This window comes from Lithobates pipiens, unplaced genomic scaffold (genome assembly GCF_037356315.1).
Source record: "Lithobates pipiens isolate NorthernLeopardFrog02 unplaced genomic scaffold, aLitPip1_a1.2 Scaffold_23, whole genome shotgun sequence".
Taxonomy (NCBI): Eukaryota; Metazoa; Chordata; class Amphibia; order Anura; family Ranidae; genus Lithobates; species Lithobates pipiens.
Window position 1 is genome coordinate 214,419,500 of NW_027507785.1, and position 19,184 is coordinate 214,438,683.

Sequence of the window (19,184 nt, forward strand, 5' to 3'; positions counted from 1 at the left end):
TGGTGACAACCTGGAATTTCCTCATTTCCTCTCACTTCCTGTTTTGGCTTTGGGAGAAGAAGTGAAAGGAAATCTCCTTAATGGGACACGGATGGCAAAAACTGACAGGGGTTATAACTCTCCCTTACTCTATACAAAATGAAAAAATAACGTTTCTTGTTTTTCGCTAGCCAGGCATTGATAAATTTTCTTCATTCAACAACTGAAATCTAACCGATTCCTCCATCCACCCTATACAATGCAGTGACTGGATCCAATGACTGGATCTCTCACTGTACGCACTGCATTTTCACAGTCAGTACTGCTTTCTGTCAATATACCTGGACAGCTATTGCATCTGATTGGATGCAGCTATTTTTGGGCCAACAATTTTTTGGTTGGGCGACAAGACCATCCACTGAGCGAATTTCAGAAAGTTCATCAGCATTAGTGATGAGCTTGGGAGTGAACCTCGTCTGAACTTATCTGAGCGAGTATGTCAGTAAGGGGTCACCTGTACTGGGCCAATCATCTGCAGCCATGGCATTCCCCACAGCCACATGCATGCAATATGCATGCAGCTGTGGAGCAGGGAATACCATGGCTTCAGATGGCTGGCCCAGTCCAGGCGACACCTTACTGGCAGGTTCACTCCAGTCGGTTCAGACTAGGATCCAAACTTACCTGAGTTCATCCCTAATCAGGAACTTGGCAAAAATGTGCATACTGCATGGCCAGTGTTAGACTGTTAGCTCCTTCATGCTGGGACTGATGTGAATGCACAGAAGCTAAAGCTGCAAAATTGTCATCAATATATAAATACCTGTAATAAAAGAATAATGTGTGCTCTACAAATAAATATTGGGGTACACTAGAAAAGGATGAACTATGAAGGAACTGCCTGACTGATTGCATCTGCAGGACTCTTGAGATCATTACTAAAATAAAGTGCACCCAAAAGGTACATATATATTTATATACATGTGTCTATGTGTGTAATATAAAGTATACATTGATCAACCTTAACATTGTGACCATCTACCATAACATGACCATCCACTTAATGTTAAGTAGGTCCCCTTTTGCCACCAAACAGCCCTCACCTTTTGAGAAATGGACTCCACTAGACCAGGGGTTCTCAACCTCAGTCCTCAAGTATCTCCAACAGTCCATGTTTTGGTAATTTCCCTTAGGCCCCTTTCACATTGGGGCGGGAGTGGCATCAGTGGTAAAATGGCGCTATTTGGCCGCTAGTGGGGCGATTTTAACCCCCCCGCTAGTGTCCGAAAAAGGGTTAAAACCGCCTGCAAAGCCGCGCTGCCCCACTGATTTCAATGGGCAGGAGTGGTGAAGGAGTGGTGTATACACCGCTCCTAAGATGCTGATTGCAGGAGTTTTTTTTAAAGTCCTGCAAGCACACCTCTCCAGTGTGAAAGTCCTCGGGGCTTTCACACTGGAGACACAGCAGCGGCTGTTTCAGGGCACTTTGCAGGTGCTATTTTTAGCACTTTAACGTCTGCAAAGTGCCCCAGTGTGAAAGGAGCCTTAGATAAAATAGCGGTCTAAAATATCAAGCCATCGACTCTGATTTAAAGCACCTGTGCAAAATAATGGAAAACCTGCAAACATGACCTGTTGGGGGTACTTGAGGACTGATATTGAGAACCCCTGCACTAGACCGCTGAAGTTATGCTGTGGTATCTGGAACCAAGCCAACAGCAGCATATCATGATGAGGCCTCCAGGGATTGGACTTGTTTTTCCAGCACATCCCACAAATGCTTGATGGATTGAGATCTGGAGAATTTGAAGACACCTTCTTCCATTGCTCTGTGGTCTAGTTCTGATACTTATGAGCCCACTGGTTGTGGACATGGATAATCATGGGCAGCGTGATCTTTCTGGAGCTACGCGGCCCCATAAGCAACAAACTGATGCACTGTGGGGTTGATTTACTAAAACTGGAGAGTACAAAATCTGGTGCAGCTCTGCACAGAAACCAATCAGGTTCCAGTTTTTTATGTCAAAGCTTAAAGAGGAAATAAACTCTAGTGGGTTTTACTTCCTCTTTATTTCCCTGCAAAGGTAAAGCATAATGGATTGCATAGTAGCCCATTATGGGTCACTTACCCAAAATCGAAATGTCTGCGATGTCACTGTTGTCCCCACTAGCAGGGAGCATCCATCTTGGCCCCTTTCCGGGGCCCTGAACTCCGGCTCTGTCACTGGCCAGAGTCGCGTGCGGGACCCGCCAGTCAGAGCATGACCCCTAATAGAAACTGCATGATGTGTCCTTTCTAAAGTGCACATGTGACGATGACATTGGCGCATGCGCCGTAGTCTCTGGCGCTCGGCTTATTCGTAAAAATATTAATATAGGCTCACCTGTAGGTAGAATTGGTTGTACAGGGTGTACAACCCTTTAATTGAATAAGCAGAAGTTCCAAGCTGATTCGCTACCATGCACAGCTGCACCAGATTTTGCACTCTCCAGTTTTAGTAAAGAAACCCCGATATGTTCTGAAACCTATCGGAACCAGCATTACCTTTTTTTTCACAGTTTGAGCCACATTAGCTCCTCTACTGCATCAAACTGCACAGGCCGGCCTTCGCACCCCACGTGCATCAATCAGCCCATGACCCTGTTCCTTCCTTGGACCACTTTTGGTAGGTCCTGACCACTGCAGACCCGGAACACAGGAGCTGCAGGTTTGGAGATGCTCTGACTCAGTCGTCTACCCATTGCAAATAGAAAAAGTCGCTCCAATCTTTACAATTCCCCAATTTTTTCTGCTTTCAACATATCAATTTTAGGGACATGTTCACTTGCTACCTAATATATGCCACCCACTTTCCACTTTGCCAGTGTAACAAAGTGAAGTGATTGTTGTTCACTTTACTAGTAATTTGTAATAATGTTATTGCTGATGGTATATATACACACCCCCTTACATATCAATGGAAATCTGCGATTTGGGCTGCACAGCCCATACCCGAGCTTGATGTGCATACATTTATATTATAGCAGCCTCCCTGTACACATATACATGATGTGTGATAACAGCTTCCCTATACAAATATACATATTCATGGTGTGTGTGATAAAAGCTTCCAGCAGCACCTACCAGTCCCGATCAGTCGGCCCCGTCCAGTGTATAGCAGTGCAGAGAACACCGGCTCCTGTCACCCTGAGCCCGCCCCTTCCTGTCATTCATTAACCCTGCCTCTGCCAGGGGAAATTGCGCTATGCACTCCTCTTATGTACTAAAAATCTATTCCTATATTGACGTTCAGATAAAGTTAGTTAACCAATAAATACGAACACCGTACAACATGTTCACTATAAGTACTTAAACGTATTTGTACCCAGTTTTTTGTTGCACCCAGATCTAGATGCATTGTTCATATTAGGATTAGTAAGGATTTTGAGATATTCGAAGTTAAAGCCTCATTAAATTAAATTTGTAATATTGATCACGGTCTTCTGATCTTTTTCTAACCAAGAAAATGACTGCTCACGTTGACAGCGACACTTTCATAAAACTATGTCTCTGTAGGTTTGTTCAGGTGTTCCGTCCGATTAGGCAACCCGTCATATTTTATAACGGAGGTGACGTTTCGTTACGGCCATCTTGGTACACCTGCACTCGGCCATACTAAGCCTATAGTCTGAAGTCGCCGTCTGATTTGGCGATCCCAGTCTGGCGCTCCGCCCCCTGCTCTGACAGCTCTAACAGCAGGGCAATAGTTTATTCCAACTCCGATTGGCTGTTGGGCCCCACACCCCCTCCCTCCCCCATCTCCTTGGCATTGACACACTTGTTCTAGCTCTTGTCTTCTGGTTGGTCAGGAGCAGCAGCTCTGTGATCTGATTGGTTCTCCGGGCTTTTCCGGGAAACATGGCGGCTGTGAGAGCCTTGAGGAGCTGCAACCGGTCATTCGTCCGTCTGGTGAGAGAAGCTGTAATGTGTTCATCTCTTTGAGGGGCAAAATGTGAGGGTGACCCCTGGGGTAATGCCATTCATGTCTGGGAGACGGTGACAGTGACACTTGTCCTGACATTTCTTATCAGTTATTAGAAGAATGTCTGATGTCACTGGGCTGTACACTGCAAGGACTGATAGAGGAAATCCGCCATAACATTGGCAGGATAAACCCAGCTAGAGCACAATAATAATACCTGCACAGGCTTTCCTTCATTGCTGAGGTGCTGCCTTCATTCTCCATGGGGCGCGATCTGCATGGAGTTTGTTTTTTGGTGCATGATCTGCACAGTTTGCTTTTTGGGGCGCGATCTGTATGGAGTTTGTTCTTCAAGGGCATGATCTGCATGGAGTTTGTTCTTTGGGGCGCGATCTGCACGGAGTTTGTTCTTTGGGGCGCGATCTGCATGGAGTTTGTCCTTTTGTAAGCATTAGTAGCCCCAGGGTGCTCCACATTTTACCAGAAAAATACTGCTGGCTTCTGGATACACATACTGGGTGCATAGTAATACCAGCAGATTGCAAGCTCTTCTGCTGCGTTTATATTTTATAGATTACAGGTACAGTAATATAGTGCTGAGAATTTACATATAGCACATTTACATCAGTCCCTGCTCTCAGGGCGCTTACGATCTAAAGTCCCTAGCTCACATTCATACATACACAATTACTAGGACCAGTTTAGGAAGGAGCTAATTAACCTACCAGCATGTCTTTGGGTTGTGGGATGAAACCAAAGTACCAGAAATAAACCCATGCAGGTACATTTTGTCCTGTTGGTAATTTTAAAACGGAGAACCTCAGTGCTGCTATGCAGAAATGCTTACCATTAAAGTGATACTAAAGTCTTGTTTATTTTTTCTTTTAATGTTAAACTTAACTGCTCTGTTGCAGTGGATTTGCCCAGGGCAGCCTGGATCTGCTTATTCTTGAGTCCCTTTTTGGTGCTGCTGGCCCCTCTCTCCTGTTGATTGCCCCCACAGCAAGCGGCTTTCTGTGGGGGCACTGAGCCGCAACTCCCTGTGGCCATTCAGACACGGAGCTGCATTGAGCCCTGCCCCCTCTCTCTTGATTGGCTAGCTCACTTTGACAGCAGAGGGAGCCAATGGCGCCACTGCTGTGTCTTAGCCAATCAGTGGGGAGAGTCCCAAATGACTGAGGCACTCGTGCACATCGCTGGATAGAGATGGGCTCAGGTAAGTATTAGGGGGTCTAAGGCACACATAAGGTTCTTTTATCATAATAGAATGCATCAAGATGAAAAAAAAATTCTGCCTTTACAACCACTTTAAGCTAATGTTTTAGATATAGTAAATTTATTTTTGTTTTCCCATTTGTGTCTCGTTTAGGAGATCTCCCTTCAATTCCTGTCCCATAGCCACAACAGGAAGTGAGAGGAAATCTGTCCAAAGTGAGGGAATCTAAATGTGTAACCAGCACTAGTGTATCCACTGGAAGAGTCCCCCCTCCCCCCCCCCTTTCTGGTTCTGATGTCAACCCAAAATATGGGATTCTCTTTGATAGCAGTAGTTCAGGATAAATAGAGAGGGCGAATCTCCCTAATGGGGGCACAGACTCAATTATAATCCTTCTCCATGCTATCCAAAAAAAAAAAGTTTTACCTAAAAGTTATAACTTAAAGTAGAACCAAAGGCAGAATTTGTTTTAATTTTGGATAAAGTAAGGGGTTTCAATCCCTGTCATTTTTGTTGCCATCTGTGTCCCATTGTGGAGATTTCCTTTAATTTCCTGTCCCATAAATAATACAGGAAATGAGAGGAAATCCATGGTTGTCACCAGAACTAGCGACCCCAATGGAAGATTTCTTCTCTATTCCTGTTCTGGGGACAACCCAAAAGTTGGCATATACTTTCAGTGATAATCAGGACATAGAGAGAGGGTGAATCGCCATAAGGGGGCACAGACAGCAATAGAAACTTGCCAGGTGTTCTAATCTATCTCCACTCTATCCTAAACAAAAAAAAAAGTTTTACGTAATAATACTTTAACCATAGAAATAAAAGAAACCTGTCAGGGGAGAAACATGGAGGCTGCCACACTGTGCTCTCCTGCAGCTGCTGGTTGTCTGCTTGGCACGCTGACCCTCTGAATTCACTTATTGGAGTCAGTAACCCAGAATACATGTGCAGGTGAGGACTTCTGACACACCGGATCCCCCAAGTATGCAGCATCTTTATCTTTTAAGGCCTATGCACACCGTACCTATACAGGAATCACCCAGAAATGCGCAGTGCATTCATGTGGAGTTCACACTGCATGCAAAACGCTTTCCATTTGCAATCTGCAGCAGGTCCTAATACAGAGTTAACAACATGCTAAATGCGGGTCATAAACCAATACCTTTTTAAAATGTAGTGCATGCACTACTTTGTGCAGTGCAATTTTAGCCAATTCAAGATGAATGGGCCCAAATCACACTGCACAGAACCGCATATGAAACGCACAGTGTGTTCATGTGCGAGTGTAGTGTGAACCACCCTTCAGGGCTTATTTACACCAGCTTCACTTTCTCTGGAGAGCAATATTCAGTGGATTGCGTCTCAGAAGGCATTGATGCCTGTGGCTTGGCACAGAGTAGTGAGAGGGTCTGAGTGAATTCCCATTTGGACAGCTGGTATAGCTTTCTGGTTTATATTGGGGCACTGCAATTGATCCCAGAGGTGACCCTGTTAATGAAGGGGGAAGGCGCTGTAGACCCTCTGTAATTAAAGGGTCCACCAAGTGAGGTGAGTGGCTAATCAGACCAGTGGTGGAGGTGTGCTCAACCCACGAAGTCACATGCATGCGATTCGTTTTCACTCAAGACACCTGGGATCACTTTCTCTTTGTTTGAATCGGAGACTACTTACATTTATTTTTATGTGTATTATTATTTTTTAGCGCTTCATTTATCTGTTTTTATGTTTTAATACAGGGATTTGAATATTGACCCTTAATGTTCAGCTGCTGTTAGTATTTTGTATTATTGCGCTATTTTGTTTTCTGTTTATGGTATTGAAGAGGTGTTGTGTCCTTACCACCTAGTTTTAACTCCTAAAAAGCCACACCACTATGCTGCAAGCTCATGCATTACACACGGTTGATGGGTGGTTATGGTGTGACCACTTTCAGTTGAATGGGTCACATTTGACAAATGGTGTTGCCTCGTGCCTGCCAAACCCAACTGGTGGGTTGGGGGGGGGGGGGGGGGCTAATTTTTGCAATGGGGTATGCGTACACTACCTGTCTACAGCCTAAGGTTTGATTCACACCTATGCATTTAGCATATTTGCACTACAGCCCATTTAACATGGTTTCCTATGGAACACGTTCTGTAGTGCATATCTGCAAAATGGAAAAAGCACAGAAAATGCATAGGTATGAATCAAGCCTAAGGGGGAGCAGTTGAGAAGTAGTAAAAATTTGTTTTTAACCACCATCACATAGAGAGCAACTGAGCATGTGCATAGTGGAGTGACAGTGTATTCCTGGGTTTTAAACAGTATAGGCACTTAAAGCAGAGCTCTGCTTGTTTGCTTCCCCCCCCCCCCCCCCTCTGCCATATTTGGCACCTTTTGGAGGGGAGCGGGTATATGTTTTTGACAGGTACCCATCCCCATTCCCAGGAGACCTTGCCGCAGCAAGATCCCCCAGAAGCTTGGTCCCCCTCCTCCTCCTTCCACCACCGCCGCGCCATTCAGAAAGCACAGATCGCTTCACGCATGTGCAGTAGGGAACCGGCTGTGAAGACACAAGGCTTCAAAAAAAACCCAAAAAACTGGAAGCTGGTTTCTATGCAGAGCTATGCCAGATTTTGTGCTATCTGATTTTAGTAAAATAACCCGTGTGTATGGCAGACCATGCTCCATCTGAAAGCATGTGTTTTTGCATTGCTCTACCTTTGGCCCATGTTGTATAATGCAGGGTAACACAAGCAGTGTGAATGGTCTCTTGGAAAACTACATTCTTAAGCCTTGTATTGATTGTGTATTTCTACTGATTGCTGTTTTGTTCTTATTCCCCCTAGGCCAGTTTTAGACAACTGACCTCATGTAACCGGTTTTTGCTGATAAAATCATGCAAACAACAACCTCATTCTTCACATCTGCAAACTTCACAGATCAGATACTTCAGAACTATTTCAGGTAAACATGGAGAATGCCCTTTCTAAAGCTTTAACAATCGTTACTTCCTTAGCCAGATTCATTGATGTTTATGATTCCCAAAGGTTTGTAATCTCATTCCACAGTCACTTGTCCCCATTACCAGTATTGATGGAGACCTCCACACGCACTTGCGGTGCACACACTGCCAACAGCTGGGAGGAAGAGGGCCAACTTTTGGCCAATGCAGGGTTTGAGTATTGGGTGGAGAGGAGAGATCACAGGCTGCAGCAGGTTCTGTGCAGGCTCCTCTAGGTTATGCTGCAGCAAAAGGTTTTAAAGTGGAATCACAGGTAAAGTTGGTGAAAGTAAATTAGCTGCTAATATCGTGGAAACTCTGCGGCTCTGTAAAATCTAAAAGGCCACTCAATTTAACTGTAACATGTAATGATAGAAATATAGGAGCTAATATTGTTGACTTGTTTTTGAACATGTGAGATCCAGAGCTTTTATTCTTTCAGCACAGCTTAGCAAGTCACTGTCCTGGAATGAGCATGGAATAGTAAAGTAATGCCGTGTACACACGTAGCGGACTATCCGGCGGACTTAGTCTGGCGGACTTGCCGCCGGACTGTCCATCCGACTTTCCGAACGGGCTACTTGCCCACACACGGCACTTTTTCAGCGGACTAATATGGCGTACTAAATCCGCCGTACTATCTGCCGTACTTTTGAAATGAACGGACTCACCCACACGCGGAGGAAAGTCCGCTCATTTCGAGCGCATCTCCAGGTAGGCGGGGCCCGCAAAGGAGACGTCGCTGGCCCCGCCATCTGGTATGGACTTAAAGGGGAACCCCAACGCCGAAAAAAATCGGCGTGGGGGGTCCCCCCCAGGTCCACATCAGACCGTTGTCTGAGCACGCTACCCGGCCGGCCAGGAAAGGGGGTGGGGACGAGCGAGCAGCCCCCCCTCCTGAGCCATACCAGGCCGCGCGGCCCCCCCACCCCAAAGCACCTTGTCCCCATGTTGATGAGGACAAGGGCCTCTTCCCAACAACCCTGGCCATTGATTGTTGGGGAACCCCAACACCGAAAAAAAAAATCAGCGTGGGAGTCCCCCCCCAGGTCCACATCAGACCCTTGTCCGAGCACCCTACCCGGCCGGCCAGGAAAGGGGGTGGGGACGAGCGAGCGCCCCCCACTCCTGAGCCGTACCAGGCCACGTGCCCTCAACATGGGGGGTGCCTTGGGAAAGGGGGCGCCGCGCGGCCCCCCCCACCCCAAAGCACCTTGTCCCCATGTTGATGAGGACAAGGGCCTCTTCCCGACAACCCTGGCCGTTGGTTGTCGGGGTCTGCGGGCGGGGGGCTTATCGGAATCCAGGAGCCCCCTTTAATAAGGGGGCCCCCGGATACCGGCCCCCCCACCCTATGTGAATGAGTATGGGGTACAATGTACCCCTACCCATTCGCCTGTAAAATAAAAAATAAAAAAACACAACACAACACACAAGATAAAATAGTTTATTACACAGCTCCGGGGGTCTTCCGTCTTCGGGGGTCTTCTCGCCGGAATCCTCCGCTATCTTCTTCTAGCTCTTTTACTAGCAGAGGAGCCCCGGCTTTCTTCCTTGCCGCTGCCCTCTTCTTCCGACTTCGGGGGTCTTGTCCCCCTCCACCGTGCCTTCTTATAGCTCTTTTACAGGCGGTGGCCCGGTCTTCTGTCGTCGCCACCTTCTGTTCTTCTCTTCAGATGTTGCCTCGTCGCATCCTTCGCTCACAATGGCTCAGACGCGACGCACGGCGACTTATATAGGGACATCACCGGATGATGTCCCCGCCCATTATGGTATCACAGTCCCAGAGGATGCTGGGACTGTGACATCATAATAAGCCGGGACATCATCCGGTGATGTCCCTATATAAGTCGCCGCGCGCCCGGTCCCCGTCATTGTGAGCGGAGGGAGCGACGAGTCAACATCTGAAGAGAAGAACGGAAGGTGGCGACGACAGCGGCGACAGAAGACCGGGCCACCGCTTGTAAAAAAGCTATAAGAAGGCACGGTGGCCCGGCAGAAGAACCGAAGAGGGGGACAAGACCCCCGAAGTCGGAAGAAGAGGGCGGCGGCGAGGAAGAAAGCCGGGGCTCCTCCGCTAGTAAAAGAGCTAGAAGAAGATAGCGGAGGAGTCCGGCGGGAAGACCCCCGGAGCTGTGCAATAAACTATTTTATCTTGTGTGTTGTGTGTTTTTTTTTTTTTTTATTATTATTTATTTATTTATTTTACAGGCGAATGGGTAGGGGTACATTGTACCCCATACTCATTCACATAGGGTGGGGGGGCCGGTATCCGGGGGCCCCCTTATTAAAGGGGGCTCCCGGATTCCGATAAGCCCCCCGCCCGCAGACCCCGACAACCAACGCCCAGGGTTGTCGGGAAGAGGCCCTTGTCCTCATCAACATGGGGACAAGGTGCTTTGGGGTGGGGGGGGGCGCGTGGCCCCCCCTTCCCCAAGGCACCCCCCATGTTGAGGGCACGCGGCCTGGTTCGGCTCAGGAGGGGGGCCGCTCGCTCGTCCCCACCCCCTTTCCTGGCCGGCCGGGTAGGGTGCTCGGACAAGGGTCTGATGTGGACCTGGGGGGGACCCCCACGCTGATTTTTTTTTTTTGGTGTTGGGGTTCCCCTTTAAGTCCATACCAGGTGGCGGGGCTAGCGATGCATCCTTCGCGGGCCCCGCCTACCTGGAGATGCGCTCAAAATGAGCGGACTTTTCTCTGGGCGGGAAAAGTCAGTTCATTTCGAAAGTACGGTGGACTGGCATACACATGGCCGGATTGTCTGCCGAAATGCAAGTCCGGCGGGAAGATTGGAGTGCAAAACTACTTTCTAAGTCCGCCGTACTTTCAGGTAAAAAAAGTACGCCGGAGGCTACACAGAGTTTGCCGGACTTTTCCACCCGATTGTTTGATCGTGTGTACGCGGCATAAGAAGACGCCTATTACACGTATGCTTGTTCCAGGTCGTCATCTCCTCTGGCAGGGTTGTTTTTTACCACTGGTTTATTAAAGATTACTGAGTGTGGGTGTGTGTCTTTGCATATATTTATTACTGTAAGTAAGTAAAAATGTTTCTTGTATTTTTAACAAATTTAGGGTGAACTGGTTCACTGCAGCTATACCTGTATGAAAACTGAACCCTGAGCAGGTTTGATATGTAGCCAGTATGCATTTCAAAGCTTAATTACAACTTTGACCAGAGTCTACCTTTCAAATGAACAAAAGGAAATTTGTACTTGCTGAAACTTTGATGGCAATCAACAAAGAAAAAAAAAAAAAAAAGGAATGGGTGATATTTACACATTTTCTTTGCCTAGATATACACCGAACAGCCTTAACTTTATGCTCACTGACATATAAAGTGAATATGCAGCAAGTAAATATGTTGTCCTTGAAGTTGAGCTGAAAGCATTGCAGCTTGTTGTGTCAGGGAGCCTATGCTGACCCGTGTCCACAGCCAATGAGCACGTGAACATCAGAACTGGACCACGGTGCAATAGACGGTGGCCTGTCTAATGAATCACATTTTCATTTAAATCACGTGGATGGCTGGGTGCGTGTGTGTCGCTTCCCTGTAGAAGAGATGGCACTAGGATACACTATCAACATTATTGACCCAAGTACATTCCTTCACTGAAATGGTATTCTCTAATGTCAGTGAGGTTAAGACTCTGTGCAGGTCAGTCAAGTTACTCCACCCCAAATTCACTCACCCATGTCTTTAACCACTTCCCACCCGGCCAATGCATATATACGGCCGGGTGGGAGCCGTCTACTCCTGATAGGCCGTTCAGGAACGTCCTTCAGGAGTAGCGGGATTGCGCTCGCGCAGCGGCGCAATCCCGATGTGCTCGTGTCACCCGGACACGGCACATCTCAGATCGGCAGGAGGGCTCTGTGATTGGCCCTCCTGATCACATGACGGCCGTGTCCAATCACGGCCGTCATGTGATGTAAACAAACAGCCGGTTGCTAGGCAATCGGCTCTCCTCTCCTCACACGGAAGTCACGGCTGAGGAGAGGAGAGCAGAACGCTGCAGCCGGCTGATGATCAGTGAGTATGGGCTGCTTTTTACAGCTTTTTACTCACTGATCATCAGTGTAGTGTAAACACACAACACACCACACAGTACAAACACAGTCCCCACATGTGTCCCCAAAACACACATGTCCCCAAAACATACATGTCCCCAAATAATAAAAACACATGTCCCTAATAATAAAAACATGTCCCCCCACATATGTCCCACTAAAATCACATGTCCCAATGATTATCTGCACACATATGTACGTGATCACCTGCACACATATGTACGTGATCATTTGCGTACATATGTCCGTGATCACACAAACCAATTATTATACACTTAACGGAATATTTTTTACCAAAAACATGTAGCAGAATACATTTTGGCTTAAATTTATGACAAAATTTGATTGTATTGGATTTCTTTTCAAATAGAAAAAAGAAAATATTGTTTTTTTTCCAAATTTCCGCTATTTTTGCGCTTATATCGCAAAAAAAAAAAAAAACGGAGTCGTGAATAAATAACACCAAAATAAAGCTCTATTTGTGCGAACAAAATGATAACAATTTCATTTGGGTACAGTGTAGCATGACCGCGCAATTGTCACTGAAAGCGCTAGAGCGCTGAAAGCTGAAAATTGGGCTGGGAAGGAAGGGGGTGAAAGTGCCCTGTATTGTAGTGGTTAAGGACCTTGTTTGTGCACTGGTGTGTAGTCATGTTGGTACAGGAAGGGGCCATCTCCAAACTGTTCCCACAAAGTTGGGAAAATTAAATCGTCCAAAATGTCTTGGTATGCTGACGCCTTAAGAGTTCCCTTCGCTGGAACGAAGAGGCCAAGCCCAACCCCTGAAAAACAGCCTCACACCATAATCCCCTCTCCACCAAATGATTAGGATCAGTGCACAAAGCAAGGTCAATAAAGACATGGATGGGTGCGTTTTGGGGTGGAGGAACTTTTCTGGCCTGCACAGAGTCCTTACCTCAACCTGACAGAACACCTTTGAGATGAATTAGAGCGGAGACTGGAAGCCAAGCCTTCTTGTCCAACATCAGTGCCTGACCTCACAAATGTGCTTCTGGAAGAATGGTCAAACGTTCCCATAGACACACTCCTAAACCTTGTGGACAGCCTTCCCAGATATTGAACCTTATGGACTAGGACTGGGATGCCTTTAAAGTGGTTTTAAAGCCTCAAGAATTTTCACCTTAATGCATCTTATGCATTAAGGTGATAAACTTTCTTTGCTGCAGCACCCCCCCCCCCTTTCTTCTTACCTGAGCCCAATCCAATCCAGTAATGTGCATGAGTGCTGCAGGACTAGCCACTGTCTCTCTCCTCATTGGACAGATGGATAGCAGCAGGAGCCCTTGGCTCCCACAGCTGTCAATCAAATCCACTGACGCGGGGGGGTGAGACCGAGTCCTCTGGAGCATTCCCCCAGGGAAAGAGGCTTTTCCTGGGGGTAGCCGATGAAGAGGAGGGGCCTGGAATGCCAGCGGGGCACCCCAGAAATAGAAGATCAGGGCAGCTCTGTGCAAAAAGATTGCACAGAGCAGGTAAGTATAGGCTTGTTTGTTATTTTTATAAAAATGAAAAAAAAAAAAAGGGCCCCCTTTTTTCTGTTTCAATATGTTTATTGGAAAGTTGAATAAACAGGAATAAAAAAAGAGTCTACAATCGGCTCCTTATGCGCCCTCGCAGGGGCTACAAAACATGAACATGAAACCAAAGGGCCAGCCATCACATTATACTTTTGTAATAAACAGAGGAAAGGGGGGAATATGAGTAGGGGATGGTATCGAGGCTGGTTCCAGAACCAGGCAACTCGTTCCCTCGTTGTTTCCGGAGGGCAGGCCCTTCTTCCACTACCCCCTCCTACGGGGGGCAGCAGAATTCGCTAGCAATGGGAGAGATTACAAAGAAGAGTGAAGAGAGACGGGGAACAAAAGAAGAAAAGATAGAGAGAAAAGAGAGGGAAGGAAGGAGGGGGAAAGTTCGGGCGTGGGTGCCTCGCCAAGGGGAGCTAGACCAAGCCTAGGCATGCTGCTTGGAGTGCGGGGAACTCATAGGAGATCCACGGCTCCCAGATTTTTAGAAATTTAGCATGAGAATCGTGAACAATACTGGACATACGTTCCTGAAGTAACATTGCAGTCATGTGGGTTTTAACACCTTGAAACTCTACCCGTTGGGACTTCCAGGCTTGGGCAATGGTCCGCTTTGCCGATATAAATAGGTAAGTAGCCAACTTCTGTTGAGGGCCCCGCAAACCAGGTACCGGGCAATGTAGGAGAGCTAGCTTAGCGTCCCTTTCGGATGGTTAGGTGGAAAAGTGTCTGCAGCAAACCAAAAATCCTAGACCAGAACCCCACCAGCCTTGGGCAAGCCCACCATGTATGCATAACATCACCTCACTGTCCACAATTGCGGAAGCATCTGTCCGTACTCCCAGGATAAGCCCGAGCTGTGCGGGCAGGTACCCAATACCATCGGTGCATTACTTTATATGCAGTCTCCAGGGTATTCGTGTTAAACGAGCATTTGGTGATTGTTTTCCAGGCCCCGCTCCAGTCCTCCGGGTTTACTGGGGTCTGAAGGTCCTTTTCCCATTGAGTCATATAAGAGAGGGGTGCTGATGGCGGACGGCTATTCAGAGAAGCATAAATGGCCGAAATAAGGCCTGGGGACCCTGGGGCATTTTGGCATGAATGTTCAAAAAAAGTTTTTTGGAAGGGGAAGGTGGACCTGCGGCGCAACGCTGCAATCCAGTGCTTTAATTGGATAAAGTGATAATGCTCATTAGCCGGCGCCCCGTGTGTTTCCCGGATACTCTCCCAAGAGGGGAATACGCGTGAGGAAAGAAAATTTTGGACTTGTGGGTAGCCATGTGAGGACCACCAGGAAAATGCCTGGGGCTCCTCCAGACCCGGGGGGAAAAGAGGGTTATGGGTGATGGGAAGTAGGGGTAGAAAGGGGGACATCAGATTGCTGGAAAAGCGAACTGAGTCCCACACCTGCAGACTATGTAGGAGCATGGGGCTTAGGGAGGGAGGGCGCAGATTCCTGGGGAGCCAGAGGAGTGCCTGAAGTGCACAAGGGTCACAGCCAGGCACCTCCAGGAGCACCCACAGAGGAACATCCATGGTTGCATGGAGCATAGTCAACGGAGCGATCTGGGCCGCTGTGTAGTATTTAGAGATATTGGGGACCCCCAAGCCTCCCCGGAGCCTATGGCTATAAAGGGTTGCTCTAGGTACCCTGGGGCGTTTGCGCGCCCATATAAATTGGAGTATCCTATTCTGCAGGAGTCGAAGAAAAAAAGTGGGTACCCGGACAGGCAAAGTACGAAAATAATAAAGGACTTTAGGGAGGATGGTCATCTTCGCCGCCGAGATCCTGCCTACCCATGAGAGTGTGGGGAATTGCCAGGCTTGCATAAGGGTGGACACCGTTCGCAACAGGGGATAATAGTTGGCCGAGAGAAGGGAAGAATAAGACGGCGTCAATTTGACACCTAAATAATCGATCGCGTGGGATACCCAACGGTATGGAAAATGGTCCTGGAGGCGCTGCACCAGTTCCAGAGGGAGGTTAACATTCATCGCTGTGGTCTTGGAGAGCTTAATTTGAAGACATGAGAAGGCCGAAAATCGGTCTAATGCTAGTTGCAGGTTGGGCAGGGAGATAAGCGGGTTGGACAGGGTCAATAGGGCGTCATCCGCAAAAAGGTTCACTTTGTATTGAGTGCCCACGTAAGGGATTCCCGAAATATCACCATTGGCCCTGATCGCCGCCGCCAGCGACTCCAATGCCAGGATAAATAGTGCCGGGGACAGGGGGCATCCCTGTCTAGTCCCCCGGAGTATCGGGAAAGGTTCAGAAAGGAAGCCCGCATATTTCACCGACGGTGCGGAATAGAGGGCCTGGATCCATTGTAGGAAATGTGGTCCAAATCCCCATTTGGTTAGGACAAAGTAAAGGTAGTCCCAGGAAAGCGAATCAAACGCTTTATAAATATCTAGGGATAGCAAAAGTCCTGGTATTTTACGCTGACGAAGTATATGAAGGAGATGGACCACCTTGCGGACATTGTCCCCCGCCTGGCGACCGGGCACAAAGCCCACCTGGTCCCTGTGAATGAGGGCCTGAAGATATCTGTTGACTCGCATGCTCAGAACCTTTCCCAGAACCTTCAGGTCAACATTCAACAGGGAGATGGGACGAAAGGACTGTGGGTCTGTGGCTTCCTCGGATGACTTAGGGATCATAGAGATATGGGCTTTCAGCGAGTCCGGCGAGGGTCTCGCACCTTCCCGCCAGGCATTGAAATAAGATGTTAAATGGGGCGTGAGCAGGGATGCAAATGTCCTATAGTATAGACCGGTAAAGCCGTCCGGACCCGGGGCCTTGGATGGCTTAAGGGACTTTAGGGCTTGGGCGACCTCCATTTCAGTTATGGGAGCATTCAAATTAGCCTGTGCCGCTGAGGACAATGAAGGAAGACTAATTGATTGGAAGAATCTCTCGGTCGAAGGCAGCTGGTCCACTATAGAGGGAGGAGAGGAAGGAGGCAAAGCCAGCAGCTACCTTGGATGGATTGGACGTGAATCCCCCACCTGTCATCTGTAAACGAACCGGCCTGCCCGGACCCCCCACTGAATTGAACAACCCCTTTAACGTTCATATGTGTGTAAAGGCAGGCGTCCAAATACTTTTGACAATATAGTGCATATTAATCCATTTCAATACCAGGCCAGTTATCAGCTTTTAGCGCTGTCGTACTTTGAATGACAACTGTTCAGTCATGCAACACTACCCATATGACATTTTTTTTTTTCACACAAATAGAGAATGCTTTTGATGATATTTAATTACTGCTGGTTTATTAAATTTTTTTACTTTTTAGCTAAATTAATGAAAAAAGGCCAAAAATGTTGACCAAAAAAAAAAAGCATTTTTCTTAGTTTCTGTTACAAAATTTTGCAAATAAACAAACAATCTTTCTTCATAAATTTAGGCCAAACTTTATTCTGCTATATGTCTGATGAAAGTAACCCAAATCAGTGTATATTATTTAGTCTGTAGGAAAGTTATTGAGTCCACAAACTATGGTATATACTGTATATATCTCAAAATGTATCAATCCTAATGTACTTGAGGCCGAATATGGCAGGACAGTACAAATATTCCCCAAATTACCCCTTTTTTTGAAAGCAGACAGTCCAAGGCATTTAGTAAGAGGCATAGCGAGTTTTTTGCAGTTATACATTTTATTTATTTTTTTGTCACTTTTTTTTTTGTCTGAAATTTAAAGTAGTTTTTTTCACATTTTATTATTAATAATATTTTTATTCACATACTATGATTGCTTATGCCACTGAAATTCACTGTTATAAGCAACCGTTTTACTTAATGAAATTGATTCCTTCAGTATGTATTGTTGTGATTTAGCTGTGATTGGCCCCAGCTAATCACATGGTACAGATGGGCAGTTATTGGCCCTGTTTGTAGCATGTGATCAATGACCAATCACAGCTAGCAACACAATTGTACACAGTGAATGTTATGTATGGAAGCCATCTATTTCTTACAATTGTCATGTGATCTGTTGTGATTGGTCACAGCGATCACATTGTACCGGTAGTGGCCCGGTACAGTGATCTGTCAACAGCGGTGTCCAGAGGAACTGGTTACTGTGATATTGTACAGTATATACAGATGTAAGGGGCATATGTGGTCTCAATAATAATAATAATAATAATAATAATAATAATATTATAATAGAAGTATAATGGTTGCTGATCTCAATGCATTTTGCTGTTCAATCGCTTCATCAGGAGACCTCACAAATTACATGACTATAGCCTCATTACTATAGCGCTACATCCAGAAAGGAATTATCAGGCTGTCTTAGATAGGAAAGAACACACAACACAGTGTAAATGGCTAAATGAAACCCCTTCTGAGTGGCTTGTATCCTAATAAATTGCAAGCAAAAGTCCAGTAACTTAATAGATGAAAACGCCCATGAATGTGGGGCCTCCTCTTGTATGGGTGGTGAGCAATGGAAAGTGTACTTCTAGCCAGTCAACAGGTGATCTTGTCTGCCAGTCCCATAATGAGCCACCCGGTCACATGCCAAAGCCCCCAAAGATTTACTTTTGCCTTCTCTTTGACTTACTGGTTGTTAATGTATGTGAGCTGAATAGTTTCTTTGACAAAGCTAGTGATGGTTTATTTGTGTTTTTCCAGCATTGAATGGTCAGATTGTACAGTTCAAGTTATCAGACATTGGAGAAGGAATCACAGAGGTGACAGTGAAAGACTGGTAAGTGAACAAGATCTGACAATCTGATTTCTGAAGACTCTCGCATTGACAATAGCAATTGTTGCCCAAGCAACCAGTTTTATTTTTCTATTTCTTTTATGGCAAGTGCAATTTTGTAATATATATATATATATATATATATATATATATATATATATACACACCTCATGCTTTGTATGATTGGTATTCATTTTATTTTTTCACACCATATTATAAAAAAAGGTTTTCAGATTATTCTATTACAGTCCATCAATTGCAGCCTCACTGTGCCCGTCAATTGCAGCCACCGTGCCCAAATGCCGCCACTGTGCCATCAAATACAGCCATTGTGCCCATCTGTCACTCAGCTTTCATTCTTGGTCTCAGATCTCTCACACTAATCGGCATATGTAGGTCAGTATTTGTGGATCTCTCTTACCTTCAGGATCCCGGCCATCCCTGCCGATGCTCCTTGGTGCCAGCCAGCAACCTACCTCCTCAGTCACATGGGACTCTGACTGGGGGGGGGGGGGTCCAGCATCTTCTCCGTCTTCAGCCCAGACCCCCCCACGTCACACCCAGACTCCTCGGGGCATGGCAAGGGGGGCGGAGCGCTGACAAGACCGCACCGAGCCTCAGCCTGACCGTCCTCCCCCTTCCCCGGTACAACACGACCTCCGCTATACTCTGGTCCCAGAGCACAAAGCAGTGAGGCGGGAAACCAGA

General features: G+C 46.7%; 2 protein-coding genes across 5 annotated transcripts in view; one reads left to right on the top strand and one right to left on the bottom strand.

The window, feature by feature from the left end:
• RTCA (RNA 3'-terminal phosphate cyclase) overlaps positions 1–3,522 on the bottom strand; it is a 67,425-nt gene extending 63,903 nt beyond the window's left edge. The window contains exon 1 of one of the 4 annotated variants that reach the window (XM_077452829.1): positions 3,498–3,522. Coding sequence is in view for 1 of the 4 variants with exons in the window: in XM_077452826.1 (XP_077308952.1) it covers positions 3,345–3,384 (40 nt within the window). In the remaining 3 variants the exon portion in view is untranslated. Of the gene's footprint in view, positions 1–3,103; positions 3,210–3,344; positions 3,450–3,478 lie in introns of those variants that run through there. The other 3 variants (XM_077452828.1, XM_077452826.1, XM_077452827.1) reach the window with 3 other exon arrangements.
• A 250-nt stretch (positions 3,523–3,772) lies between these two features.
• DBT (dihydrolipoamide branched chain transacylase E2) overlaps positions 3,773–19,184 on the top strand; it is a 41,911-nt gene continuing 26,499 nt past the window's right edge. Inside the window, exons 1-3 of the mRNA XM_077452830.1 lie at positions 3,773–3,928; positions 7,989–8,106; positions 18,404–18,479. Coding sequence (XP_077308956.1) covers positions 3,878–3,928; positions 7,989–8,106; positions 18,404–18,479 — 245 coding nt within the window. The 5' untranslated portion in view covers positions 3,773–3,877. The remainder of the gene's footprint in view (positions 3,929–7,988; positions 8,107–18,403; positions 18,480–19,184) is intronic.